The following is a 26,921-nucleotide window of genomic DNA, read 5'->3' on the forward strand; positions in this document are numbered from 1 at the left end:
ACCCAGGTTGGTTCTCATGGAGCTCCCAACCCCAGGCTGGGGTGCTTTGGAGATGCAGGAGGAGCTGGAGGATGATGGAGACTGTGGAGATGATGGAGGTGGAGGTTGGAGAGATGGTGGAGACGGAACAGGTGGAGTCTGGAGAGTGATGGAGATGGGATAGATGGAGATTGGAGAGATCGTGGAGATGGAGACTGGAGAGATGGTGGAGCTGGGGTAGATGGAGTCTGGAGAGTGATGGAGATGGGATAGATGGAGATTGGAGAGATCGTGGAGGTGATGGAGATGGAGACTGGAGAGATGGTGGAGCTGAGGCAGATGGAGGTTGGAGAGTGATGGAGATGGGATAGATGGAAGTTGGAGAGATGGTGGAGACGGAGTAGATGGAGTCTGGAGAGTGATGGAGATGATAGAATAGATGGAGATTGGAGAGGTGGTAGAGATGGGGTAGATGGAGGTTGGAGAGTGATGGAGAAAGAATAGATGGAGATGGTGGAGATCGTGGAGATGGTGGAGATGGAGACTGGAGAGATGGTAGAGGTGGGGTAGATGGAGGTTGGAGAATGATGTTGATGGAGGTTGGAGAAATGGTGGAGATGGAGATTGGAGGATGATGGAGATGGATCAGATGGAGATTGGAGGGTGCTGGAAACAGAACAGATGGAGATCGGAGAGGCGGAGGCAGCATGACCGGGCTGCAGCCTGAACTTTGTACCCTGCTCTTTGTGCCGCTGCTCTCCAAGCTCCCAGCCCCTTGCGGGACCCCCGACGCTCTCTGGTGGGTATCAGACCCGCACTGATCCCCAGCACCTCCGCATGGTGTGTGCTGCACCAGCATCCTGGCGTTGGAAGTGCCTTCAGCACAAGGAGACCCTCCATAATCCGCCTTTGCCGGGGGACACCTCATCTTCCTGTGGACCCGCCAACCTCGGGAGGTCCCTCCGTCTCCCCTCCAAAGCCCTCCCGGCTCAGAGGGCGCTTAATTTCCTCCCGAAGCAGGAGGGCAAACGCGGCGTCTTCATAGAATAAATCAAATGGCATCGAGCTGCTCGTGACGCTGCCCGCGAGCTCGCGCCGCCGCGGAGGGTTGTCCTTGAAACACCTCGTCGCGTGCTGCAAGCGAGCGCGGGCCGCGGCGGGACCCGCTTCCCCCCGTCCTTCCCGTGTCTGCCCGCTGCCGCCGGCTGCTCCCGCTGTGCTGCAGGATGTTGCTTTTCCGCGGGAACTCGGGGCCGAGAGCCGCGAGGGAGCTGGAAGCCGGCGCATCGCTCGTCCCGGCCAGGACCCTCGGCGTGCGGGTTATTAGTTTCTGTCTCTCTCAGGTCCAAAAGCCCCAGGAGATCCACTCCGGAGCTGCCAAAAGCAAGGATGGGCTCGGGGGCTGCTGGGCCGCGTGTCGCCTCCGTGGAAGGGTTTTCACGGCAACGCCGGGAATCGCGAGCGCCAGACGGCCCCTTCCAGCGGTGATGCTGCTGGATTTATCCCACAGGTACCTGGAAAAGCAGAGTCCAGATCTTCAGACAATGCAGCTGAGTCGTGTAGCGACGTTACGGAGGGTTGACCTGATTAGAGGACGTTTCCGAAGGGCAGTAGATGACGAATTAGGTTTTTTCTTCGCTTCTAGACATGACTGCATTAACCTGCAAAGAAGACGACACCCGGTCGTCAACGCTGCCGCGGGAGGGCAGGAAGCTCCTTTTCCTTTCGGATAAACGCGGGGGTTCTTCAGAGGTTTCACCTCTGCAGAACCTGGGGTCTTGCTCAAACACGGGCGACCTTGGGCACACCGGGGCTCTCTGTCACCTGTCCCTGCTTCAACCCCCGTTGCAGCGAGCCCTTAATTCACTCCTACCCCGATTTGTATTTTAACCTACTTGAGGAAATAATTTTCCTTTTGGGTAAATATAGGAGGTTAATTAAGTGTAGTATATGAAGTCATTATTGACTTTGGCTGCTCTGTTGCATGCGATCATTGGGCTGTCAGTGGCTTCCCTTTAATTATGTTTCCCTGCTGTCTTGTCATATGGTTGGATTTGGCCCTGGAATTATTTTATTATAAACTTGTGCAGCTTCTAGCGCTCAGAGCTCCTTGGTGGGACAGCCAGAAGCCTCTTCTGTAGGGCCCTGAGTTTCGTCTTGGGTTTGTGAAGGTGGGGCCGCAGTGACGTGAGGAAAGATGCTGTATGAATTCACGTTCCTGCACGGTGCGTGGGTTTTAAGGAATATTTCCAGGTTCTGGTTAACCTTCTCAGGTCCCTGTCGCTGCCAGACAGGCCCTGAACTTGATCCCTTCTTGCTGTGGTTCCGTGAGAAGCTCCTGGTCGCCGGTGGTGACCCTGGTGTCCGGCTTCCCAGGTTCCTGCTCCCCGGCTCCTGGTCCCCATTGCTAATTCCCACCGTTGAGTTCCCAGCTCCCGGCAGAACATCCCCCTCTCTCTAACTGCACGTTCTTGCATTTTCTATTTTGAACTCGTCTTCACTCCAGCTCTTCTCTCTCCCCATGGCGTAATCCCACCCTCCTCCTTTGACTTTGCGTCAGCAGGAGGTTTATTTTAAAGCATTCATAGATTTTGTGCGAAGATCACTGGTGAAAACGTTGGGCCAAACGCGAGTCTCGGGACCAAGGGCAGCGTTTTCCCCCGTTGCTGAGGATCCCTGTGTCACTTGGGGGGCATCCGTGATCCATAAGGGTTGTCCCATCTGGTGCCGTGTCCTAGAGGAGGCAGCGCCGGGACCGGGAAACGGGCAGGAGCGGCGAAACCTGCGGGATCAGCTGCTTTCCCTCCCGCCTCGCCTCGGTTCCTGCAAATTGGAGAGATTAGGGGATTCCAGCTGGGTTAGGAACTTTGTGGCTGCGGATGAAGCCTGTCAGCGCCGCGTTCCTCGGAGCTGGGCCGCGGTCAGGAGCGCGGCGGGGGGCACGGGAGAGCGCGGATCGGGATCCTCGCTGCTGCTTAATCCCAAACAGGGGGATATTTCCCGATTTTTCGCTGGGGAAAAAAGTTCTCACCTTCCTTTACCAAGAGGTTGCATGAGGGTGACCCAGCTCTGGAGGCGGAACGTAAGAGCCGGTCGGATGAGCGGAGCGGGTTGAAGACAGGAGCCGACGGCCGCTCTACAGGACATGGGTTGTCCAGAAGGGCCAATGGTGAAGAGTGATCCCAGGAGGACGTGACATTGGGGACAGTGCTGCTGCTCTCACGTGTCCCCCCTCAGCCCCTTCCTTCAAAGCCTGCCCAGGGCGGGTGCCTGCAGGGGACAGCTCTTCTCCCTCCACTTCCAAAGGAATTTGGAGGTAAGTGGGAGATGCTCAATTCGAGGCATTTGAGTGCAACTTTTGGTAGTTCAACGGATCTCCCAGGACCTTAGAAGTGACCCTCAAGTGGAAGCTCAGCTGGAGATGAGGAGTGCAAAAGGGAACGGGCCAAAGGATAGAAGGAGAAGTTGGGATGTGAAGTTTAAGTGAAAAGTGTGGCTGGATGCAGGAGAAACTAAGATTTGTGAGGCCAGTAGGAAGCATAAGGGGGCAGAAGCCAAAGTCAGAAGATGGAAGATCTCCAAAAAAAAGGGATTTTATGTCGCCGAGACTGCTCAGTACCTGCACTACAAACAAAAGCTGAGGTCTAACCTTAACCAAAGCTGAGGTCTAGCACAACCAAAGCTGAGGTCTAACACAACCAAAGCTGAGGTCTAGCACAACCAAGGTTGAGGTCTAGCACAACCAAAGCTGAGGTCTAACACAACCAAGGTTGAGGTCTAACACAACCAAGGTTGAGGTCTAGCACAACCGGAGTTGAGGTCTAACATCTGGGGTTTCGTTGAAGAACAAAAGCAAGCAGCCAAATGGCATCCGAGGAGCAGAGCAAGGGGAAATGTCTCCTGGATGTGGAGTAAATTAAAACCGCTTTAAGGGGTTTACATTAATTAAAGGATTTTTAATTAATTAATTAAAACCACATTAAGGTTGGTGTCAACTCTAAAATTAGATGGCAATCTCTTCAGGCTACAGCTGTCAGCCGGGCTCGGCGGTCTCCGCTGCAAACGCATCGACTTTATTGGAGCCGTCCTGCTTTTGTGTGCTTGAAGGGAGGTCAGAAAGGGGAGTTGGGCTTTGTCTTCCCAGGGCTCCTCCGTGGCCACCACGTTGCTCTGCCCCGGGGTCGGCATGACCCACGTTGGTTGGGAGAAGAGCTCCGTCTTGACCCCCAAACTGTTGGCCACATCAGCCTTGGGTTCAGACTCAAGCGATTCCTCCTCTTTTCTCTCCTTCTTCCAATTTAAGTCCGTTTTTCTGGCGTTTAGTGGCCCAGACTGTCACTATTCCTCAAATGAGGTCTTACGAGATCTTCTAGGTTGTGCCAGACGCCCCAGCCGGTCTTCGCTGTGGCCCAAGGTTGTGGCTGAGCGTTGTCATCGCCTCTGTCACCTCTAGGTGAAGCGTCCCCGAGTTTTGCCAAAAGTTGATCTTCTTGGTTGATGAGTGAAACACAAGAGCACAGTTTGGCCACAAACAGGGTTATACATCTATAGACCGGAAGGGTGGATGGGCCATTCCCTGGTAAATGGTGCTCTTGGAAGCCATCTGGAGATCCTAGGAGAGCAGAAAGTCCTCATGACTGATGGGACAAAACCAAGAGGTCTGAAATGGTCCCTTGGGTATCGTTACCCCGTGTGTGATGTTGGGGGGACAAAACTGGAATGCACAAGGAAGATCTGGTGTCTGTGCTGGAAAAAAGGAGATGGGAAAGTGTAGAGAAGGTGGAGAGGAGAGCCACAAACGTCATTCAAGGGCTGGAGAAAACGTCTCGTGGTTTGGAAAGCTGGAGAGCTCTGCAGCGTGTCCAAAAGGAAGTTAGATGGGCTCCTCCAAGGAGCTCCCCTGGCCTCCAACCTGGTGAATCTTCACCGTGGAGATCCTGCTTCCCGCGTCCTGCGCGCGGGGAACGCGTCGGATCCACGCGGAGCGGCAAGCGGAGGCGGGAATTGTTGCGTGGGTTTAGGTGATGCTCTCCCAGCCCCAATTCCAGCGCGGATGGGGCACGTGAAGAGCCCCTCGGAGCCGAATCCGGGAGTTTCACGCCCTGCCTCTCTTCTCCTCCAGGCGTTTCGATGGGAAAGGCACAGAAGGCTGCGTATCCCGTCGGGAAGCCCGTCTCCCTAGATCCCCGGGAATCCGCTCGCTATCAGGGATTGATTTCGGATACAAACTCCCCCAGGTCAGCGCGGCAAACATCGCTGCCTGCACGGCGACACCAGGGAGCATCCTCTGGATATGTTTATTTTAGAGAGCCCTGCCACCTACGAAGCCTGTCAATAAAATTCTCATTCCTCTCCTGACAGTTTTAATCGAGTTGGCAGGTTAAATATAGCACAAAGGGAAGGGGGAGGCTGCTAAGAATTGCACAGGCCTCTCCAAACGTTGCCTTTATTTTAACGAGTGAACATTTGGCTATTATATCCTCAAGCTTTTAAGCATCTCACACTGTCAAGAACTAATAAATCCTTTAGCACCTAGCTGTAAGAAAAGGATCTGATAGGATGTAACAGGCGTGTGGATCATGCAGAGACTCATAAACCACCTGTAGAAAAGACTCCTCCTCCTGCCTTCTGCTGTGCTGGGTGAGCTCCTTTTTTTTGCTTGATTCTGCCTCGTTTTTAAGAAGGGCAGAAAATGAGGGGGAAAAACCCCCTTCCCGGAATGTCCTTTTTCCTGGGCCACCTTGTCCTTTCTGGAGAGGGATGTTTGCAGGTTTGCCTGCCCTAGGCAATGGCAATCATCTAAGTGTTCCCAAGGAGCGAGGCTCATCCATAGGGAAGCGCTTCCCCCTCGCCCTCGGAGGGGCTGAATGAATCCCTGGAAGCAGCAGAGCTGGAGCGCGGGCACCTCCGGGCGGCCCCGTTTCATCCCGGGGCGTTTTGCAGCGCTGAGAGAGGAGCCGGAGCCGGAGGACGGAGCGCCGGGCCTGGAGCGCGGCCAAGCCGCGGGCGCCGCCGGGAGCCTGGAGATGATGTTGGAGCTCCTCTTTCTGCCCTTGCAGTTTGGGCAGCTTCCCGCCTGCATCCCAGGATGTGCGTGCCGTAATTAATTGAGCTGCCAGCCTCGGCTAACTGCCTTCTAAATCACGGAGTCCGCGCTACGGAGAGCGGCGCTGGAAGGGGAACGCCGGGAGCGGAGCTCGCCCGCCGCGCGTCCCCCGGCATCGCGCGTCCCCGGGCCCTTTCCTGGGGATGGGCACCAAAACGGATCTTAGGGTCATTCTGGTTGGAAAAGACCCTCAAGATGATTGAGGTTTGAGCCAAGTGGCCTCTTAGCCCTTTGCCCCCCGGGCCCTGAGAGCTGGGAAGCTCCAGGGGGTTGAGGTTGGCGTAGGAGTTGCACACAAAGATTCAAAGCTCCTTTGAGAGGCTGAAACTGAGCAGGATCTGGGCAGATCTACCAAAAAAAGCAGCATCATCCCGGTCCCCAGGTTGTCCCTGGCCCCGCGGGACCATCCCACGGCCTGGAGCCGCGGTTGCATCCACGGACCGAGCGAGCGCTGCTCTCCGCACAGCACCCCGTCCCCTCCGCGCTTCCAGGTTGCCAGTTTTTCCATTTGCAAGCGAGCAGGGACAGACGGGAGGCACAGGGATAGTGCCTGGGGAGAGGAGCCGGCGCTTCGGGAGCCACCGGGAAGCACCAGCTCCCCGCGACGCGCCCGGCGCTTGGCACCGCTGCATTTTTCATAGCAACTTCTGGTGGGCTCCAGCGTGCGGGGCTTCGGGATGCAGCTTCGGGATCCGGGAACAGACAGTCGGTCTAATTCTTTGCAAAATTAATTAAATCGGCTCATTAAAGCCGTGTTGTAACGCAGTTTGTGCCTGCAGGAGGAGAACGGAGGCTACGCCAGCGCCGAGGGGGAGCCGCCTGCGTTCTCCTCTCCGCAGATCCGGCCGTGCCGCCTTGACACCGTTTTGGGGGGAACTCATTAAATCCTGCAGCTGGAGATGAAAGTTTTTCTCCTCCCTTTATTCCTTTATTCCCTTCCACCCGCTGGATCTCGGAGCTCCTCCGTCCTGTCCTCCTGTCAGCGTTCAGCGCTCATTAATTTTGCATTCGGTCGGCACCGTATAATTTTTCCTGACATTGTTCAGACAAGCAGCCTTTTTCGCTTAAGACATCTACCCTCCATTAATGTTTAACTCCAAGAGGTGTGAAGGCAGAAAGAAGCACCTTTTCTGTCTGTTTTGAGGGCAGCGGGCTCTCCTTTGCTGCTGGCATGTTGGGCAAGTAAAAATCCAGGTTTTTCCACATGGAGCTGGCCAAGGAATGGGTCGGAGCAGAGGTTGCTGCCTTGGGCCCAAGCTGTAGGTGTTAGAGCTTCTCATTACCGAGAGGCTGGTAACGAACTCACGTGCTCCAGCAAGGCCTGGAAAAGCCGAGCTGGTTCCGCCTCCGCTCTGCAGCTGTCAAATAGCAGCTTTAATGGTGATTTCTGCCTCCGGCTTTTTCCAGGGAAGCGACGGGGCGGCCTCCCCGAGCTCCTTGGCTGGAAGGAGGTCATAGATGGCCACTTACTCGAGCGCGTAGCCGTCGGTTAGGGGGAACGCAGGGCTCCAACGTGTTGGTTTTGTGTTGTTTGCAGAAAGAGTCAGATGCATTAAACTGGTGTGTCTTGATGCAGTCGCATTGTGTAGGCCGAAGGAACGTGGTTGTGCCCGTTAATGTGTAGGTACACGACAAAAATAATGGAGTTATTGCCTGTAAGAGTCGTATTCTCTCCATGGAGAAGGAGAGCAACCAAAACATGATGGTGCAGCAGGATGCAGGAGGAAATCGGCACCATCTCTGGGCATTTTGTGTTTGCTGATGACCTATTCTTAAAGAATTAATGACTGTTTGGTCATATGTTGTGTTTGCCAGCAGGTCTGTGGCTGGTCAGTGCATGGAGAAAGTCTTCAGCAAGGTAATGGGCAGAGAGCAGGAGGTGAAACACGTAGTCTAGAAGGCACCCAGACCTGGTTAGCTCTGCTCTTCATGGATTAGTTCCTTTCCCAAGTTCATTTTTCTCCAGAGAGGTAGAAAGGCACAAGTTCTTGACAAAGGCAAGCTAAAATGATGGATATGATCCAAGCTCACATTTATGAGGCTGTTTCCACCCAGGCAAACATCATCGGAGCAGGGTGATGTCCAGGGACTTGGGACATGAGGTTGAGTCACGGGTCACTCTGATAACCTCACGGGATCCTCCTGCAGATTGAGGAGAGCAGCTCCGGAAAACAGTAACCACTAGAAAACAAGAAGTCCTCGCTGGACCGTCCCACCCTGGAGAACTGTTAGGAGCTATAACTGTTGTCTGTTGATAACTGTTGATATAACTGTTGATACAACGCTGTTGTCAATGTAGACACTTGGGTGGTGTTGCCAGAGGTGGTTTCCATTGCCAGATTGAGGACCTACCGCAGAGCCAGGTCGTTATGAGCCCGACGTGGCCGTTCCCAAGCGTTGGCTTGTCGGGGTCGGAGGCTCCAGCCCTCGTGCTGGTAGGAACCGTCTCGCTGCTGTCACCTCCGCGTGGTGGATTGCACTGAAACACGGTGGGACGTTGTCCTGGTTTGGGAATATTCGCTTGGAAGGGCTTTCCGGGGAAGCGGAAGGGAAAAATCAACCCGATTCTGTTAACACAAACACTGGTCTCTTGTATCTTTAGCTGGTACGCTTGAAAGGTACCTTGAAATCACAATTTTAACCTTGATGCGTGCCCGGTGTTCCACCTGGGAATCGCGTTGATGGATGAACACGGCTTTGCGTGTTCTCGGCCGGGCGGATTCCGTGTTTCCGAGCGCGGTGCTTTGGGCCGTGATTAAATCCGCAGCTTCCAGGGAGACTCCGTGCGACAGCAAGCAACTCTTTGCGGGTGCTTTTTTTTCCATTTTCTTTTCCAGATTGCTTTTTTCCATGTTTTTTTTTTCTTTAAATTCCCCGCATGGCTCCTGCAGGTGACACAGCTACAGGGACGGTTGATGATCTGGGTCTTCACAAAATCACCTCCCCTTTCAATTAACTCAGTGTCCCAGCGCCCAGCCCAGACCCAGGGCTGTGGGGGATGCTGTTTTCCTTCAAGTTGTTCATTTCTCTTCTTTTTTTTCCTCCTTTTTTTTTTCTTGGAAAACTCAAGGGATTTTCAGTCTTCTGACATGAAAAGCAAACATTTCTCCTAGAATTGGGGGTTAAAACAGCCTTTGGCAGTGGTCTAAGGTCGCTGCACGATGAAATACCTTAACAACCTTTGCGATGAGGAAATGCAAATAACATCCTGATTTGGGGACTATTTGATAAGAAACTTAATTTTCTGGGCGTTTCTCACATCAGTGATGTGATTTTTCGGCCTGCCAGGGACCACAACTGCCTTAGACTTTGGAGGCACCTGTAAATCCTGCTGGGTGTTGGAAAACCAGGGCACCCTTTTGCCATGATTTTTGCAGCTTCGGTGTCTGACTGCCTTCATGGTGGCCCCAGCTCATGGAATCACCAAAACCTACATTTTTCTGTGATTAAAAATGACATTAACTCTTTCTCCCAGCTTCTTTCCCCCTCCCTAGGCCAGGGGATTAAAGGAAACCGCAGAAGCCTCTCGGACTCCTGTCCTCGGAGCAACTCGACATTGGGAAAAGCCAGTTTGGTCCCAATATTTTTGCCAGCTCCCAGTGGCGATCCCATGGGAAGAGCCGGTTCCCCGGCCTCAAACCTGCCTTTTCCTTTGCTGCAGAGAAAGCGGCCGACGACGAGGTGCAGAAGTCGGACATCTCATCCAGCAGCCAAGGAGTGATCGAGAAGGAGTCGCTGGGGCCGCTGCTGCTGGAGGTAGGTGCTTGGCCGCTGCTTAAGCAGATTATTTCATTTTTCTATCATATTTTATATATATTATTTGCACCGAGCTGCAAAGGGGCTTGATAAATCCGGCAGCGTTCGGCGGGACCTTCCCAGCGGGACCTCGCTTGCTTTCGAGCGCTTTATAAAATTGCAGGTTTGGAGACCAAAAGAGCACGGGCTAATAATCCGTTTCACGTAATTACCTCTAATAGCATAATTGCTGGCATAAAACAGCCCATAGATTTACCCTGCCATTTCCACTCGGAGCCCAGTAAATAACCGGGAGGTGAAAAGCAGCGTGGGGTTTTTTGGGAGAAGGAGTCGGAGGCTGCGTTTGGTGATGCCAAACAGCCAAAATTGTCCCGGGAGCGAGTCCTGGAAGCAGCAGGGATGAGGAGCAGGGCCCAAACACCCAGCCAAAGTCGTGTCCTCAAAGGTGCCCGATCTGCAGCGTGCGGCGCAACGTGGGAAGATGCAGGATCTGGATGCGACGGCGCTGCTGGAGCCTTTGGCCAAGGCGCAGAGCAGGGGCCGGATGCTTCGGAGAGCACCCGGGCCGACCTGGCGATGCAAACGGCACCCAAAAACCTTGTGGTCGTTACGGAGAGGAGGAAACGGGTGGAATAAGCAAGCGCCGGGGCTGGATTGCCGGGTGCCGGCGCGTCGGCTCGGCAGGGAAGAGCACAAGGGCGCTGCTGTTCTGCAAAGGCTGCTTTGCAAATAAGCACTCCAGCTGATTGAAATACGCCTTTAGATCCCAATTATTATTTACACCTATAAATCATGCTGAAAAGCTGTTATTTATACCCACCAAGGGCTGATCTGGTAATGGGCCTCCTCCTGGCAGCAGCGCAGGAGGCGGCGCCAGAGGTGCCGGTTGTGCCAAAACCACCTTGCTCCAACTTGGTTTGACCCACAAGGAAACTTCGGCCTTCTCTGCAGGAATATTTTCCCCATTTGGGAGAAGTTTCCTGCATTATATAGATGCATCATTTTGCATATCTATCTAAAGAGCAGCTGCAGCGTGGAGCAAGGTGTTGGAGCTGGGGCGGAATCTTGGGAAGGCGCCGGGGAAGCCCTGGTTCTCTGAAGAGCCCAGCGTTTATTTTCAGGGAAGTTTTGTGCCTCTTGACCTTTTGTCTGGGTTGGGACATCCATGAACAGCACAAAGAAAGTAATTTTAAGTGTTTTAAACTGCAGAGGGGCGCTTAATGCAGAGCAACGTTGCTGCTGGTGTGGCATTTTCCTGCCCGGGTGCTGGGGCAGAGCCCGTCCCCAGGCAGCTCGGGGCGTTACGTGCACAGAGTCATGCTTGCAAATTCACCCTATTCCTGCTTGGATTTGCCTCCGGACACCCCCTTCCCATTGCCCCATCCGTCCTCCCCAAACCGAGCTGCAGGTGAGGGTTGCTCAGAGGATGTTGCACCCGGGTGCAACGAGGATTTGCAGCCAGCCACGAGGGTTTGCACCCACGCATGAGCTGTTGTACGCAGGCACCTTGAGGGTTTGCACCCAAGAGCTGGCACCTGAGCACTGCAAGGGTTTGCACCCGGGCACAAGGATTTACACCCTGCTACCACAGGGGTTTGCACCTCAGAATGAGGATTTGCACCTGAGCAGTGCAAGAGTTTGCACCCTGGGCACAAGGATTTACGCCCTGGCACCACAGGAGTTTGCACCTGGGCACGAGGGTTTGCACCCTGGTACCACAGGAGTTTGTACCCAGGCACGAGGGTTTGCAGCTGAGCCCTGGACGGGTTTGCACCCGAGCACTGCAAGGGGTTTGCACCCTGACACAGGATTTGCACCTGGGCGCAAGTATTTCCACCCAGGTACCACAGTGGTTTCCACCTGGTCACAAGGGTTTTCACCCAGGCACAAGGATTTGCACCCAGGTACCACAGAGGTTTGCACCTGGGCACAAGGGTTTGTACCTGAGCATTTCAAGGGGTGTGCACCCTGGCACAAGGGTTTGCACCCAAGCACAAGGATTTGCACCCTGACACAAGGGTTTGCACTCTGGCACCACAGGGGTTTGCACCCTGACACAAGGATTTGCACCTGAGCACTGCAAGGGTTTGCACCCTGGCACCACAAGGGTTTGCACCCACACGTGAGGGTTTGCACCTGAGCATTGCAAGGAGTTTGCACCCTGACACAAGAGTTTGCACCCTGACACAGGATTTGCACCCTGACACGAGGGTTTGCACCCAAAGCACAAGGATTTGCACCCTGGCACCACAAGGGGTTTGCACCTTGGCACAAGGGTTTGCACCCAAGCGCAAGGGTTTGCACCTGAGCATTGCATGGGTTTGCACCCTGGCACCACCAGGGTTTGCACCCACACGTGAGGGTTTGCACCTGAGCATTGCAAGGGGTTTGCACCCTGACACAAGGGTTTGCACCTAAGCAGAAGGGTTTGCACCCTGGCACCCCAGGAGTTTGCACCCTGGCACAAGGATTTGCACCCTGGCACAAGCATTTGCACCTGAGCACTGCATGGGTTTGCACCTTGGCAAAAGGGTTTGCACCCAAGCACAAGGGCTTGCACCCTGGCACCACAGGGGTTTGCACCCACACAGGAGGGTTTGCACCTGAGCACTGCATGGGTTTGCACCTTGGCAAAAGGGTTTGCACCCAAGCACAAGGGTTTGCACCCTGGCACCACAGGGGTTTGCACCCACACAGGAGGGTTTGCACCTGAGCACTGCATGGGTTTGCACCTTGGCAAAAGGGTTTGCACCCAAGCACAAGGGCTTGCACCCTGGCACCACAGGGGTTTGCACCCACACAGGAGGGTTTGCACCTGAGCACTGCATGGGTTTGCACCTTGGCAAAAGGGTTGGCACCCAAGCACAAGGGTTTGCACCCTGGCACCACAGAGGTTTGCACCCACACAGGAGGGTTTGCACCTGAGCACTGCATGGGTTTGCACCTTGGCAAAAGGGTTGGCACCCAAGCACAAGGGTTTGCACCCTGGCACCACAGGGGTTTGCACCCTGACACGAGGTTTTGCACCTGAGCTCTTTTTCCTCGCTGAAATACTCGAATTCACGGGGTCACCTTTGCTGAGAGGGGCCTGAGGGGCCGTGGGGGGAACGGGGGAGGCGGCAGCGGCGCCGCAGGAGCCCGGCTCCGTTCCGGGCGCCCGGAGCGCCACGCGCCGTCGTCTTGGCAACAGCGGCGAACACGGCAAATTGCAGCGGGTCTGCCAGAACCGTTTCCACAAAGGATTTCTCCTCTTTTTCACCCCCTTTTATTTATTTTTCAAACGCTTCCTGTTTCTCGCACTTCATGTCGCTCTACAGCAAAACCCCCTTTTTTAGAAGTTTGGTGGTTTCCCCCCTTGCGCTTTGCAGGTTCCTCCGGCCGGAGCGGGTGCGGGATCCCGCTCGGGAGCAGGGCCCCGGCGCCCTCACCGCTCTGCCCCCTTCTTGCAGGCCCTGGACGGCTTCTTCTTCGTGGTGAACCGCGAGGGCCGCATCGTCTTCGTCTCCGAGAACGTCACCGGCTACCTGGGCTACAACCAGGAGGAGCTCATGAACACCAGCGTCTACAGCATCCTGCACGTGGGCGACCACGCCGAGTTCGTCAAGAACCTGCTGCCCAAGTCCCTCGGTAAGGACACGCTCCCGCATCCTCCTGTCCCCATCCGGGGGAGATGCTTTGGCTCCGCTTGCGGCTTTGGGTTTTCCCAGTGTGCTGAAGGTTGAGCTCCCGGGGGGTTGGCTCTTGGAAGCGCTCGGCTCCGGCGCTGGGAAGCTCCGGCGCGTTCGTAGGGTTCGAGGGCCCGTGCACGTTGGTCTGGGGATGGTGTCCTGGGAGCAGCAGGCGGGAGTCGGGAATTTGTTGCTCGATGGATTTCTGGAGGCTGTTCCTGCCCCAGCGAGGGCAGCGTTGCAGCGATGGGCAGGTTTGCATGGTTTGCCATGGCTGCAAGTACAACCCAGAGGATGATCCATAAACCTTTCCCGAGTTAGAAACAGCCCCTAAGGAGAAAACTGATACTAGTTTGTGAGGAAATAGCGGCTGCAGTAGCTGGGAAGCCAGTGGACAGCACCGGAGGACTCGGCGTCATCGTTCACCCCAAGGAGGTGTTTGTCTGTCGCTTCGTGAGCGTTCGCGCTCCTTTCTCACATCCCCGTCCTTGCTCCACGGCACCGGGGTTCAGCTCCCGACAGGAAGCTGCCCTGGCTCCGCAGCCCCAAAACCCGGGCATTTTGGGAAACACGTGCGTTCCAGAGCCTCGACTCCGGCGCGACGTCCTCGAGGCTTCGTGAGCCAAGACGCTGCGGATTTCCCAGAGCACCGACCTTGGAGCCGCAGAGCTGCCCGTCTGCTCCGGGAAAAACTCCTCGGAGTCCTCGGGCTTTTCCTAAGGAGGGTTTTGAGGCGTTGGCTTGGATCAGGGTTGGGTGCAGGTCCCAGCTCACACAGGGGAGCTCCAGCTGCAGCACTGGTGGAGGTGTCAGCAGGACAGAGCAGCTTCTTCCCCAGGTAGGTTAGAGTCAACAGGGTGACAGCAGGACCCGTGGGTGACATCGAGCCTACATGGTGGCCCTGCCAGCAGAAGACACCAATCAGTGTGACCACAAGACACGGAGAGCAGGGATGCAGGATGTACAGCGAGGTGGAGGCACATCTGTGGTGCTGGAGGCCACCAAAGCCCAAGCTTTTCCTCCTGGACTCGATGTGGGGATCCTTGGTGGACTCAAAAGAGGATCCTGCAGTGCAGAAAACAAATTCATGCAGAAGAACGAGTTGCAGAAGATGAGGATGTCTTGACCCTCAGCCCCCAGATTCACAGGCGCTCGTTACGTTGAACCTGGTTTGGTCTGAGCCCTGTGGTTACCCAGGCTGAGGTTGTGAACAGCTGGTTTTTGCCTTCACTTGGATGTCTTGAGTCCCTCAGCTCTTCTGGTAGGTCAGTTTATTTGAAAGCTTCATAGCCTGCTGGTGGCAAAATCACTGGGTGTGAATACAAATATCCCCGAAGAGATTTGCTAGAGCGTCAGCACGATCTGCCTTTAAATTGGTGCAAGGGAAATTATGGAGAAGACAAAGTTATATGGAAAAATCAAAGCCAATTCTGCAAGCCTCGCCAAAAAAAAAAAGTGGTTTGAATTCCAGAGTTCTGCAATTCCGGAGCAGCCAGACAAACTCCGCAGATTGTTTCGGTTGCCGCTGTTTTTCCCCTCGCTCTGGGGTGTGAGCTCCAACGCCGGGTCTGAAAGTCGAGCGCTGTTTTAGGGCCACGTTGCCCTCCCCACGCGTGACGTGGGTGCTCGCACGGGCACCTCGAGGTCTTGCTGCTCCGCAGGGACCTTCCCCTCGGCTGCGGAAATGAGAGGAGGCAACGTGCTCTGGGCTCCTTCCTTCTTTTCCCCCATCCCTTTCCCAGAGGCGTCCCCGGGTCTCCGGGAAATCCGTCCGCGCGCGCTTGGTGGCAGCCCCTAACCCTCCTTTCCGCATTCCCGCGCAGTGAACGGAGTGCCGTGGCCCCAGGAAGCGACGAGACGCAACAGCCACACGTTCAGCTGCCGGATGCTGATCCGGCCGCCGGACGAGGCGGGCGCGGAGAACCAGGAGGCTCGGCAGCGCTACGAGGTCATGCAGTGCTTCACCGTGTCCCAGCCCAAGTCCTTCAAGGAGGAAGGCGAAGGTAGGGCGGCCGCCGCCGCGTCCCGCCCAGCGCCGGGATCCCGCCGGCTTCCCCACGGCCTCGCTCAAAGCAAAATGCTGGGATGGGCTCCGAGATGGGAAAAGCCACCGTGGGGAGCGGGATGGGAATTTTGCCGTCACCAAAAGGCTGGCGATGGCCACGGCTTTGCCACCGAGCATGATCCTGCTCCAGGCGCCTGTGCCTGCTCTCCATTTGAGCATCCCCAAATGTCATTCCATATGGAAACTTCTTGGTGCTCAAATTGGGGGCTTGGGCAGGGCCTCCTCAGCACGTGGGACCTCCGCACAGGAGAGCACGGACGCTCTCCCACAAGCGCCCTTGCTCCCAGCTCTGGATACCAGCTATTATTTTCCAGTGCATTAGCTGAATTAATCCACTGCGGTTTACACGAGAGATCATGACTGGAAGGAATAAATTACGGTATTTTACGACCAAATTCTTTGCCTGAAGCTGACAGTCGCTGGCTTTTAGCGCTGACTTTTATTGTGCGACGCTGCCAGAGCCGAAAAGCCTTTGCAATTAATTTCTCCCGACGCTGGAAACGTCTCTCTTGCAGCAAACCCCGGGTTTCGAGCCAGCCTGCTTGCTTTGAAGGCCCGGGCGGTTGCTCGGGGTAAACCCTTCCAGGGCGGGACGTGGCACTCGAGCACGGCGGCGTTATTTTAATTAAAATTTTGACCTGCGAGCGGTAGCTGTAACATCTAACTCTGCTGTTCCTCCTCGCTTGCTTTTGGCAGATTTCCAGTCCTGCCTGATCTGCATCGCGAGGAGGTTGCCTCGGCCCGCCGCCGTCGCCCCCTCCGAGTCCTTCGTGACCAAGCAGGACACCACAGGTAAGGTGGTGGCGGGGCTCAGCCCGAGGGTCCCGGCCGCATCGCGCTCCTGTCGGCATCGCGGATCCCGGGGGCTGCGGAATGCTGGGTTCGGCGAGCTGGAAGAGCGCCAGCGCGCGCCGGCCGCTCGCGGGCCGTGCGTCCCTCCATCCCCTGCCGTGGCCGCTGTCAACGGGGGTGGCGGGTGGTTTGTGTCAGGCTTGGAGCTGTGTATGGATGCAAGGGCTGTGGAAACAACCGCGTTACCCGCGAGGATCGCGCCTTGCGCTGGTCCCCCGAGCTCCAGCTCGTTCCCGTGCCCGTTTTTGCAGGCCTGGTTGTGCCGTGTGGCCTCCTTGCGCGGGGCTAATGCGGCTCCTCTCTCCTCATCCAGGTAAAATCATCTCCATCGACACCAGCTCCCTGCGAGCGGCCGGCAGGACGGGCTGGGAAGACCTGGTGCGCAAGTGCATCTACGCCTTCTTCCAGCCGCAGGGCAGGGAGCCGTCCTACGCCAAGCAGCTCTTCCAAGAAGGTAACGGGCTCCTCCGCTCGGGAATGCCGTCCTCACCCCTGCCCGAGCGCTTCCCGGGAGGACAAAACACCCCAAAGGCCACAATAATCATGGCAAAGTGCCAGAGGCAGGAGTGAAATGGCCGGGTAACGCGGGAAGAGCTCCTCGGGCTGGAGAGGAGCCTGCGGATCTGCCGCTGCCCTCGTGCCAGCCGAGAGGTTTCTCTGCGCCCTCCGGGGAAGGCAGGACCAAGACAAACTCCTGCAGGCCAAGCTTGGGCATTGCACTGAGCTGAATGCACTGTTTATTTTTTTTTCCTTCCCTTGTCTTATGCAAACTCCATCCCTGGAGTGTGAACCCTGCAGAGCTGCAAAATATCCAAGGCTGAATCCAAGGGGTTGCTCAACATGCCCAGGATACAGCTGTGCCTGTCAGGGTGCTGCTGTCTTGCCCCAGTGCTGCTCCAAGCAGAGCTCAGGGTCTCTTCTGCCTTTGGGGCCCGTTTTGCCCTTTCCATCCTCCTCCCGACGCTTGCGGGCCATCACAGCCTCCCTCCGAATCGCTAACGGGGGCGGATTTCTGCTTTTGTCCCCCAGTGATGACGCGTGGCACGGCCTTCAGCCCCTCGTACCGCTTCACCCTGAGCGACGGAACGGTCCTCAGCGCCCACACCAAGTGCAAGCTCTGCTACCCGTCCAGCCCGGAGATGCAGCCCTTCATCATGGGCATCCACGTCATCGACAGGTGAGCCCCGGGGGACGGCAGGCCAAGGCAGGCCCCCCTTGGCACGGCGTGCTGCGGCCGCGTGCCTTGCCCTGGAGAACCTCCTCAAAGTATTTCAGGAGGGAGAGGCTCTGGAGAACAGGTAGAACCGGGTGAGCCAAGTCCGTGGAGCTGGACTGCATTAGGGAGGCTGGGTTGGAGGGGAGCGATCGCGGCATGGTCTTCCTGCTGGAGCGTCGGTGACGTTGCCGGGATGCAGCCGGTGAGCTGCCGTGCTCCTGAGCTGGGTTATGGTTCTGGGGAGGCTTTGGGGCTGCCTCTGCCCTCCAAGCTCTGGAATCAGATCAGAAAGAAGGGCTGGAAGGGGGATGTCTGACCGCAGCGGTGCCTGCAAGCTCCTGCCCTCCAGGCTTCATGGAGATCATAGAATCATAGAATCATAGAATGCTTAGGGTTGGAAGGGACCTCTAGAGATCATCTAGTCCAACCCCCTGCACACGCAGGGTCACCTAGAGCACGTGGCACAGGACTGCGTCCAAGCGGGTTTGGAAGATCTCCAGAGAAGGAGACTCCACAACCTCTCTGGGCAGCCTGTTCCAGTGCTCTGGCACCCCCACTGTTAAGAAAATTTTCCTTAAGTTCCTATGGAATTTTTGGTGTTTCAGTTTCCGGCCATTTCCTCTAGTCCTATCAGTGGCCACCACTGAAAAGAGATGCAGAGAGGGCAGGAGCAGCCTCCGAAAGAAGGGCTGGAAGGGGGATATCTGACTGCAGCAGTGCCTGCAAGCTCCTGCTCTCCAGGCTTCATGGAGATGCAGAGAGGGCAGGAGCAGCCGAGGGCTTGGACAAGGCTCCGCGTGACCTCTCCTTCCCCGCTGTTTCCCGCAGGGATCACGGCATGCTGTCCCCGCAGGAGAACAGCACCTCGGGGCTGCCGCTGCCGCGCGTGAGCCCCTCGCTGAACGCCAGCGTCTCCCCGGGCCAGGGCCTGGCCCTGCCGCCCTCCCTCCCGCCGTCCAACGGCAGCATGATGGCGAGCAACGTCGCGCAGCCGCCGGCCCCCGGCCTCCACGGCAGCAGCTCCGGCGCCGGCCAGACGCCCTTCGGCTGCTCGCCCGGGAACCAGATGGGAGCCAACGTTGCCTTAAGCCAGGGACAAGCCGGTCCCCAGAACAGTAACCACACGTTGAACCTCAACAGCTCCCCCATGAGCAGCCCGGGCATCACCCCGCCGCAGTTCATGTCCCCGAGGCACCGCGTGAGCCCGGGCCTGGCAGCGAGGCCGCGAGGACCCGGCAACAACCCCTTCTCCCCCGGCGTGCCCGCCATGCACTCCCCGGTGGGGATGGCCGGCGGCGGCTGCGGCGGGCGGCCCTTCTCCGGCGCGCCGCTCGCCGCCATGGCGGGGCTGGGCGAGGGCCCCGGGGCGCCCGTGGGCTACGCGACGCCGCCGCCGCCGCCGCTGCGGCAGCTCAGCGCGCAGGGCTCGCCGGGCCGCCTGGGCGCGCAGCCGCCCAAGGCCGAGGCCAAGGACAGCAAGGAGATCGCCTCCATCCTCAGCGAGATGATCCAGGCGGACGGCGGCGGCGGCGGCGCGTCGGGCGACGGCAAAGCGCTGGACTCGGGGCTGCTGCACGGCGGCGAGCGGCTCGCCGAGGGCGAGGGCAAGTGCGCGCAGGGCCCCAGCCACAAGCTGGTGCAGCTGCTGGCCAGCACGGCGGAGCAGCAGCTGCGGCACGCCGACGCCGACACCAGCTGCAAGGACTCGCTGGTGTGCGCCGGCACCGGCGCCAGCGCCCCGAGCGGCACCTGCCCCTCGTCGCACAGCTCGCTCACCGAGCGCCACAAGATCCTGCACCGGCTCCTGCAGGAGGGCAGCCCCTCGGACATCACCACGTTGGCCATGGAGCACGACAAGAAGGACGCGGCCCCCAGCGCCGCCGCCGCCCCGCCGCCCGCCGCGCCGGACGTCAAGCTGGAGCCCGACGCCTTGAAGAAGAAGGACGTCAAGGATCACCAGCTCCTGCGCTACCTGCTGGACAAGGACGAGAAGGAGCTGGCCGCGGCGCCGGCCCTCAGCCTGGACGACGTCAAGGTGAAGGTGGAGAAGACGGAGCAGATGGACGCGTGCAACACGGCCCCGGCGCCGCTGGCCAAGCCGCCCGCCGCCGAGGACGTCAAGCTGGAGTCGCAGGGCCAGGTGAGTGGCCCCGGTGCCGAGGTGGCTCCCGCTGCTCCCTCCGCTCCACGTGCAGAGGTAGGAGGTGGAGGAAGCCGGAGGAGAGCGCCTTGCCCCTTGCAAGCCCTTAATTTGGCCACCTCGGGGGCTCGCGGCCTCGGGTATTTTCACGCCGTTGCCCTCCCATCAGCCGAGCTTAGCAGTCGTACGAGGCTTTTAGTCGTCCCAGCGGTGTTATTAAACGGAATAATCCAGCAACAGATCTCTGCCGGGGAGATTGGGGCGTATAAATATGCATGACGCGCGGCCCCGACGGCAGAGATTCCTTCTTTTTGAAAGCCGGGCGCGATGGCAGCGGGGATAAGGCAGCCTAATCCCTCCTAAGCAAACAGGCCAGCGGGGCTGACACGGGAGCGGGCCCGATAGCCCGTGTGGAGCCGCTGCTGCCGGGCTGAGATACGGGATAACAGCGGAGCGCTCGCACGGCGGATGCACAGGGAGGGTGGGAATAAGGGCTGCATTCCCTGCACATCCCGGCCGGTCCTGTGGGAGAGCGGGAGTCCAACCCGCTCCCTTTTTCCACAATGGGCTCTGCTTTCCCAGCGGGATCCGCTCGCTAGATGCGTTGGGGAGTCCTTTCCCCAGCATCATCCCCATTGGAGATCTGCTGTCTGGGATGTTGGGAATTGCCACCGGATGAGGAGGACACTGGCCAAGCTGGGGCTGTCTGGGGAGGAGCGTTGGTGCTCGCAGTCCCCCTTCCCCCTTTATTTGTTATTTTTCCAAGAAGGCTCCAAAAAAGCCGTTATCCCAACATGGACCGGCGCACTGTCCAGCAGGGAAGCGAGCCGGCCTCAGAGCCCGGGGCTGTTCATAAGTCCCTCGCCCCTTCAGGAGCCGCTTTCGGCTCATCGGGAGCTCCGCTTTTCCAAGCATCGCTCCCGGTCCAGAGCGCTTCCAAAGAGTTACCAGAGGCTGGAAGAGCATCCATCAGGCACGCTCGGAGTGAGCTCCTGCTCCGCATCCACGTGGTTTCTGTTGGGAGGGCTGCCCTTCCCAGTGAGATCCAGGGCAGTTGCCAGTCGTGGGATCGCGGAGCGGGAGCGGCGTCACGGCTCGGCCGCGGCATCGTCGCCCCTCCGGGTCCATCTTGCGGCGATGCCTCGAGCTCGCTCGGAACCCGGAGCCTCCCGGAGGCTCCTGTCCCTCAAGAAATGCTCGGACAGGACTTGGAAAAGAGCTGGATTTCGCAAATAGGAATTGCGAGTTAAGAATACATATATGAATGTGAAGGAGGGTTGTGGAAGGGCTCTTGGTCCTTCTGCTTCAAGGCCGAGCTGAAGCCCAGCTAGAGCAGGAGGAAACTTCCCTGCAGGCCACATTTCCTCGTAAGATCCCGGGTTTGGGGGTTTTCGGTATCTTTACGCTTCCGCTTTCGGCAGCAGGACAGAGCCCTTCCCTCGGGAGGGAAAGCAGGGAGTGATGGAAGTGTGAGATCTTCATGGGAACCGCTGGGGCTCTGCCGCACACGCGGATCCCGCGACGCCCACGATAGTGTCGCGGCGTTCGGCACGCGGGATCCGCCCCGGCACGTTTCTGCTCGGATCCTGCCCGGAGTCCTTGGATCCGTGCGGAAACCCAACCGCGCTATCCGCGCTAGCAGCTTTCCCTTGCTGGGATGGAGGCAGCCACTCGCCCTCCTTTCATTTTGCAAAAATCCGGGCGTTCTGCACGGCTCTCCCTTTCCCTCTCCAACCCGGAGCAAACCCTGGCAAAGGAATGGGGCTTTCCTGGAGCAAAACCCCCATCGGTAGCAGAGCCCGGGGGGCACCGGCGCCGCCGCGGCCGGTGCCCGACCCTCCGTCTCCGTCTCCTTCCGCAGTTCGCCGCCGAGCTGGAGCAGCTGGACCAGCTGCTGCCGGCGCTGGAGAAGGCGGCGCCGCTGGGCGGGCTCTGCGGGCCCGAGCGCGCCGACGCCGTCGCCGTCAAGCCCGAGATGCTGGCGGCGCCGCTGCCGCCCGCCGCCGCCAACAGGGCCCCCGCCGGACTCAACCGTAGGTGCCCGTCGCCGCCCGCCCGCGCTGCCACCCGTGCCGGTGCCCACGGGGTCCCTCTGTCCGTCCCCGTGCCAGTGCCCGCGGGGTCCCTCTCTCCGTCCCCGTGCTGGTGCCCATGGGGTCCCTCTGTCCGTCCCCGTGCCGGTGCCCGTGGGGTCCCTCTCTCCATTCCCAGGCCTGGCTGTGGCCCACAGCGATGCTTCGGGCACCGGGATTTTCCACGTGCCCCACGCTGGCATTGCAAAGAGCCGGGACGTGAGGGAGGACAGGGATATGTGCCCCGCGGGACAGGGATGGGGACCCTGTTGGACATCCCTGTGGGATAGGGATGCAGACCTGATGGGAGAGGGATGCGGGCAGAGATGCAGACCCCATAGGACAGGGATACAGTCCGTGTAGGATACCTGCCCTGTAGGATAGGGATGTAGACCCTATGAGAGAAGGATACAGACCCTATAGGACAGGGATACTGAACCCGTAGAAGAGGAATATGGACTCTGTAGGACAGGGATGCAGACCTGCAGGACAGGGATGCAGCTCCTATAGGACAGGGATACAGACCCTGAAGGACGAATCCCATAGGAGGGTGATGCAGACCCTATAGGTCCTGTAGGCCCCTATAGTGATTGCAAAACCTATAGGAGGGGGATACGGGCCCCATAGGCACATGGTTGCTCTGCAGCAGAGCGTGGCTCCGTGTAAAACAGCCTCCAAGGCGAGGGCATCCAAAGGAAATGCCAGCAGCTGGCACCGTAATGCCAGGTCTAAACCCACCTGCTCCCATGGAGGAAGTTCAGAAGAGAAAAAATCGCGATTTTCAGCTGTCCTGCTAAGCCCCGTGCAGGAGCTCGGCCCGCAGGTCTCCATCCATGGGCATCTCCGGGGCTTGCTGGAGCCAAAATGCCATTGGATCCTAAATCTCAAGTCCTTTTCCAACTTGGATGATGTAAAGTCCCTGGCTCCCTGTCCTGGGCTCGGGCTCCGAGTTCTGCTGAACTTAATTTAATTGCATTGGCTCTTCTCCCCGCACAAATTAACTTTTCTCCGGGATGGAGTCAGAAGAGACCGGTGGGCGCGGGCTGGTTTTTAAGCCAAAATCTCCAGTACTCACAACCGGCCGTTCAGAACAAACCCCCAAACTTGGCTGGATTTTGAACACGCTGCTAGAAAAATTAGGAAGAAAAGAGCAGCAGCGATGGGATCGGCGTTCCGATCGCCCTTGCATCCGTGGGGTTTCCGCGTGTGTTTTCTCCCAGAAACTCCTGCCTGTAGTTTTGCTGCCTCGTGCAAGCTGGGTGAGCTTGTTCTCCAAAAACTCATGATTTTTTGTTATTTTAAATCTTCAAGTGCTCTTTTCCCCTTCCCATGGTTTATCCCCGGAAGGCGGTCGTCCGGGGGGTCCGCTGATTGGAGGGGCTATTCCCAGGAATGTGTTGGTTTTCCCAAGGGTGTCCGGCGCCTGCCGTGGTTTCCCCGCCGCGCTGACGCTTTCTCTCCCGCCCTTTTTCCATCAGGAATGACCGAGCTGGAGATGGGGGTGCCGGAGCACCAGTACGGACAGCCGGGAATGGGGGAGCAGATGCCGTGGTCGGATAACAGCGTGGCCTCCATGAGCCGCGGCGCCCTGAGCAAGCCCGAGGAGTAAGTACAGCCGGCGCCGTCACCCCCGGCTGCCTGTCCCCAGAGCAGCCCTGATGCCCATCCGATGGGCACCGTCGTCGCTTGGATGTGACGGGCTCATAGGAAGCAGCAAGCGGCTTCCCGGCCGTTTTCCGGGTGGAGATTCCAAAAGGTGGTGGCTCCCGCTGGCCTGGGGTTCCGGCTGCAGCGGGATTGCAGGGATCCTGTGGAGCCCTCCAGCTTCCTCGCGAGGAGGGAACGTCCTCCTGGGCCTGGGCTGCTCCCGCAGGATGAGCACAAAGCTGGGATCAGCTCCGTGGGTCACACGCGGCAACGGGAGAAAAGCCAATGGCCCTTTTGAGCTGCAAGTGCTCCCCAAATGCTGCTGGAGGGGGGAAAACGACCTTCCCTCACGCTGCAAGCGCTGAGCCAGGGAAGCTGCCCTGGTCCCAGCGGTCCCCACGCTGCAAAACCCACCGAGACCCCCCAGCGAGGCTGGGATGGCACCGGCGTCGCCTCTTGCCCCTTCTCTCCTTGGTGGCCCCCTCGGAGCTCAGGGAAGCCCACGTGCTGCGTCGCTCCCGTAGCTCCTTTGCTCTGAGACGCCCAGGTCGAACGTGCCACCCCGGGGCGATGCGGTTGCCCGGAGCCCCCCGGATGCCCCGGGTTGCCAGGACATCTGCTCCAGCACCCGCCGCGCTCTGCGTGGTCCCGCAGGAGGGGACAGCAGCGAAGGACCCGCCGCAAGTTTCTTTGCTCCATGAGACTCACGTTGTCCCCAGTCCCTTTGCTGTCTTCAGCACAGAGGGTGACATCAACCCAAATTTATCCTCTTGCTGCACCTTAATGCAGGGCGGATTTTTATTCCGCGCCTGAACGGGGAGTTTTTCCACCTTCCCGTCACCAGTGCGATGTGTGGCTGCAGCAAACTCCCTTCTTTGGCCTTGACACCGAAAAGCTCCGTTCACAAGTGACAAGGCCAGGCTGCGAGCGCAGCCCATGAGCAGCCCCGAGTCTCCTCCTGTCTCCTCCTCTCTGCACTGTGACACAGAATCACAGACTCACAGGATGGTTGAGGCTGGCAGGGACCTCCAGGGATCATCCAGTGCAACCCCTGCTCCAGCAGGGACACCCAGAGCACGGGGCACAGGGGGCATCCAGGCGGGTTGGACATCTCCAGAGAAGGAGCCTCCACAGCCTCTCTGGGCAGCCTGTGCCAGGGCTCGGGCACCCTCACACCAAGGAAGTTCTTCCTCACATGGACATGGAGCTGCCTGGGGTTCAGCTTGTGCCCGTTACCCTTGTCCTGTGACCTAAGCAATCCCAGCACGTGTTGGTGGCCACCTTGCCGCTCAGGTTGCCTTGGGCTCCCTGCCCTCCATCTGCTCCTCATTGGAAGTGAGGAGGATGGGGGAACTGCTGACACGTCCGTCCCTCTGTGCCCTCCAGCACCGTCCAGCCCCGCTCTGCCTCCTGCCACCGTCCTGCCCCAAAAGGCCGGGCCCGTCGCTCCCCGCGCCGGCGCTCACGTTGTCCCCTTGCCCCCGCAGCCAGTGCATCACGTCGCAGCTGGACGAGCTGCTGTGCCCGCCGACCACCCCGGAGGGCCGCAACGACGAGAAGGCCCTGCTGGAGCAGCTCGTGTCCTTCCTCAGCGGCAAGGACGAGACGGAGCTGGCCGAGCTCGACCGGGCGCTCGGCATCGACAAGCTTGTGCAGGTACCTCCCGCTCCGCTCTGCGCAGCCACCTGAAACGAGGTTGCAGTGAGGTGGGGGTAATAATTACAGGTAGAATAATTACAGATGGAACCAGAGGAAATGGCCTCAAGTGGCGCCAGGGGAGGTTCAGGTTAGATCTTAGGAGAATTCCTGCATGGAAAGAGTAGTCCAGCCTTGGACAAGGCTGCCTGGGGAAGTGGTGGAGTCCCCGTCCCTGGCAGTGCTCAAAAACATGCCGAGGGGGCGCGTGGGGACCTGGGTCTGGAGAGCTTATGGTTGGACTCGATGATCTTGAAGGTCTTTTCCACCCATAATGATCCTGTGATTCTAAGAGGTGGTCGGCTGGGTGGTCCCCACGGGGACCTTTGCCACCATGGCTGGTCATACACCTGGTGGGGTGAAAGCCCTCGGCCCTGGCTCTCTGCCAGGAGAGACCTGGGTCTCCTGCAACCTTAGCAAAACGATGCTTTCACATCCCTGTGGCCCTCGCGTGGGCAACAGGCCGGAATTTTCCCCCGGGCTCCGGTGCAGCCCCCCGTGCGGATGCCTCGGAGGGGCCCGGCGCTCGGCGCGCCGCCGGGCAGCGTCGGGGGGCATCGCCGGGCGCAGGGAGCCCTCCTGGAGCCTCCTCTCCCTCTGTGTCCGCGCAGGGCGGCGGGCTGGAGGCGCTCACCGAGAGGTTCCCGGCGCCGGCGGCGGCGGCCGCGCCGCTGCTGCTGGAGCCCAAGGGCGGCGCGTACCCGCAGCCCTACGCGGCGGCGGCGGCGCCCGCGGGCGGCCTGCCCGGCGCCTTCCCCGCCATGGCGCGCCAGAAGGCGGCGTTCGGGCCCGCGGGCGCGCAGGGGCCGCCGCCGCCGCCGCGCGGCGCCTTCCCCACCAGCATGGCCATGCAGCCGCGGCAGCCGCTGAGCCGGCCCCCGACGGCGCCCAACCAGCTGCGCCTGCAGCTGCAGCAGCGGCTCCAGGGGCAGCAGCAGGTAACGCGGCCCGCGCGGGCCTGGCGCGAGGGCACCGAGGGGGTGGGTGTCCCGGGTGGTCCTGGGACGTGGGCATGGAGGGGTTAGGTGTCCAGGATGCTCCTGGGACATGGACATGGAGGAATTAGGTGTCCCAGACGGTCCTGGGATGAGGGCATGGAGGGATTAGATGTCCAGGATGCTCCTGGGAGGTGGGCACGGGGGAGGGTTAGGTGTCCCGGGTGGTCCTAGGACATGGGCATAGAGGGATTAGAGGTCCTGGGATGGGGGCATGGAGGCATTAGATATCCAGGATGCTCCTGGGACGTGGGCATAGAGGGGTTAGGTGTCCTGAATGGTCTTGGAACATGGGCATGGAGGGATTAGGTGTCCTAGGTGGTCCTGGGACGTGGGCATGGAGGGATTAGATGCCCTGGGATGAGGGCATGGAGGGATTAGATGTCCAGGATGCTCCTGGGACGTGGGCGTAGAGGGGTTAGGTGTCCTGAATGGTCCTGGAACATGGGCATGGAGGGATTAGATGTCCAGGATGCCTCTGGGACCTGGGCATGGAGGGGTTAGGTGTCTCGAACAGTCCTGGGATGTGGACATGGAGGGATTAGATATCCTGGGATGAGGGCATGGAGGGATTAGATGTCCAGGATGCTCCTGGGACATGGGCATGGAGGGATTAGGTGTCCTAGGTGGTCCTGGGACGTGGGCATGGAGGGATTAGATGGCCTGGGATGAGGGCATGGAGGGATTAGATGTCCAGGATGCTCCTGGGAGGTGGGCACGGAGGGGTTAG

The 26,921-nt window shown here is 58.7% G+C and overlaps 1 protein-coding gene across 1 annotated transcript in view; it reads left to right on the forward strand.

Annotated features, from left to right (window-relative positions):
- The window catches only part of LOC104567443 (nuclear receptor coactivator 1-like), a gene marked incomplete at its 3' end in the record, with an annotated part of 57,004 nt that extends 30,870 nt beyond the window's left edge, over positions 1-26,134 (forward strand). The window contains exons 4-14 of the mRNA XM_088534371.1: positions 9,747-9,841; positions 13,291-13,468; positions 15,333-15,512; positions 16,271-16,366; positions 16,740-16,880; positions 17,456-17,603; positions 18,471-19,782; positions 21,644-21,815; positions 23,333-23,459; positions 24,989-25,157; positions 25,808-26,134. Coding sequence (XP_088390497.1) covers positions 9,747-9,841; positions 13,291-13,468; positions 15,333-15,512; positions 16,271-16,366; positions 16,740-16,880; positions 17,456-17,603; positions 18,471-19,782; positions 21,644-21,815; positions 23,333-23,459; positions 24,989-25,157; positions 25,808-26,134 — 2,945 coding nt within the window. The remainder of the gene's footprint in view (positions 1-9,746; positions 9,842-13,290; positions 13,469-15,332; positions 15,513-16,270; positions 16,367-16,739; positions 16,881-17,455; positions 17,604-18,470; positions 19,783-21,643; positions 21,816-23,332; positions 23,460-24,988; positions 25,158-25,807) is intronic.
- Positions 26,135-26,921: the final 787 nt, after the last annotated feature.

Source organism: Tinamus guttatus, unplaced genomic scaffold (assembly GCF_059628265.1).
Source record: "Tinamus guttatus ecotype Peru unplaced genomic scaffold, ASM5962826v1 Tinamus_guttatus_pri_ptg000548l, whole genome shotgun sequence".
Lineage (NCBI taxonomy): Eukaryota > Metazoa > Chordata > Aves > Tinamiformes > Tinamidae > Tinamus > Tinamus guttatus.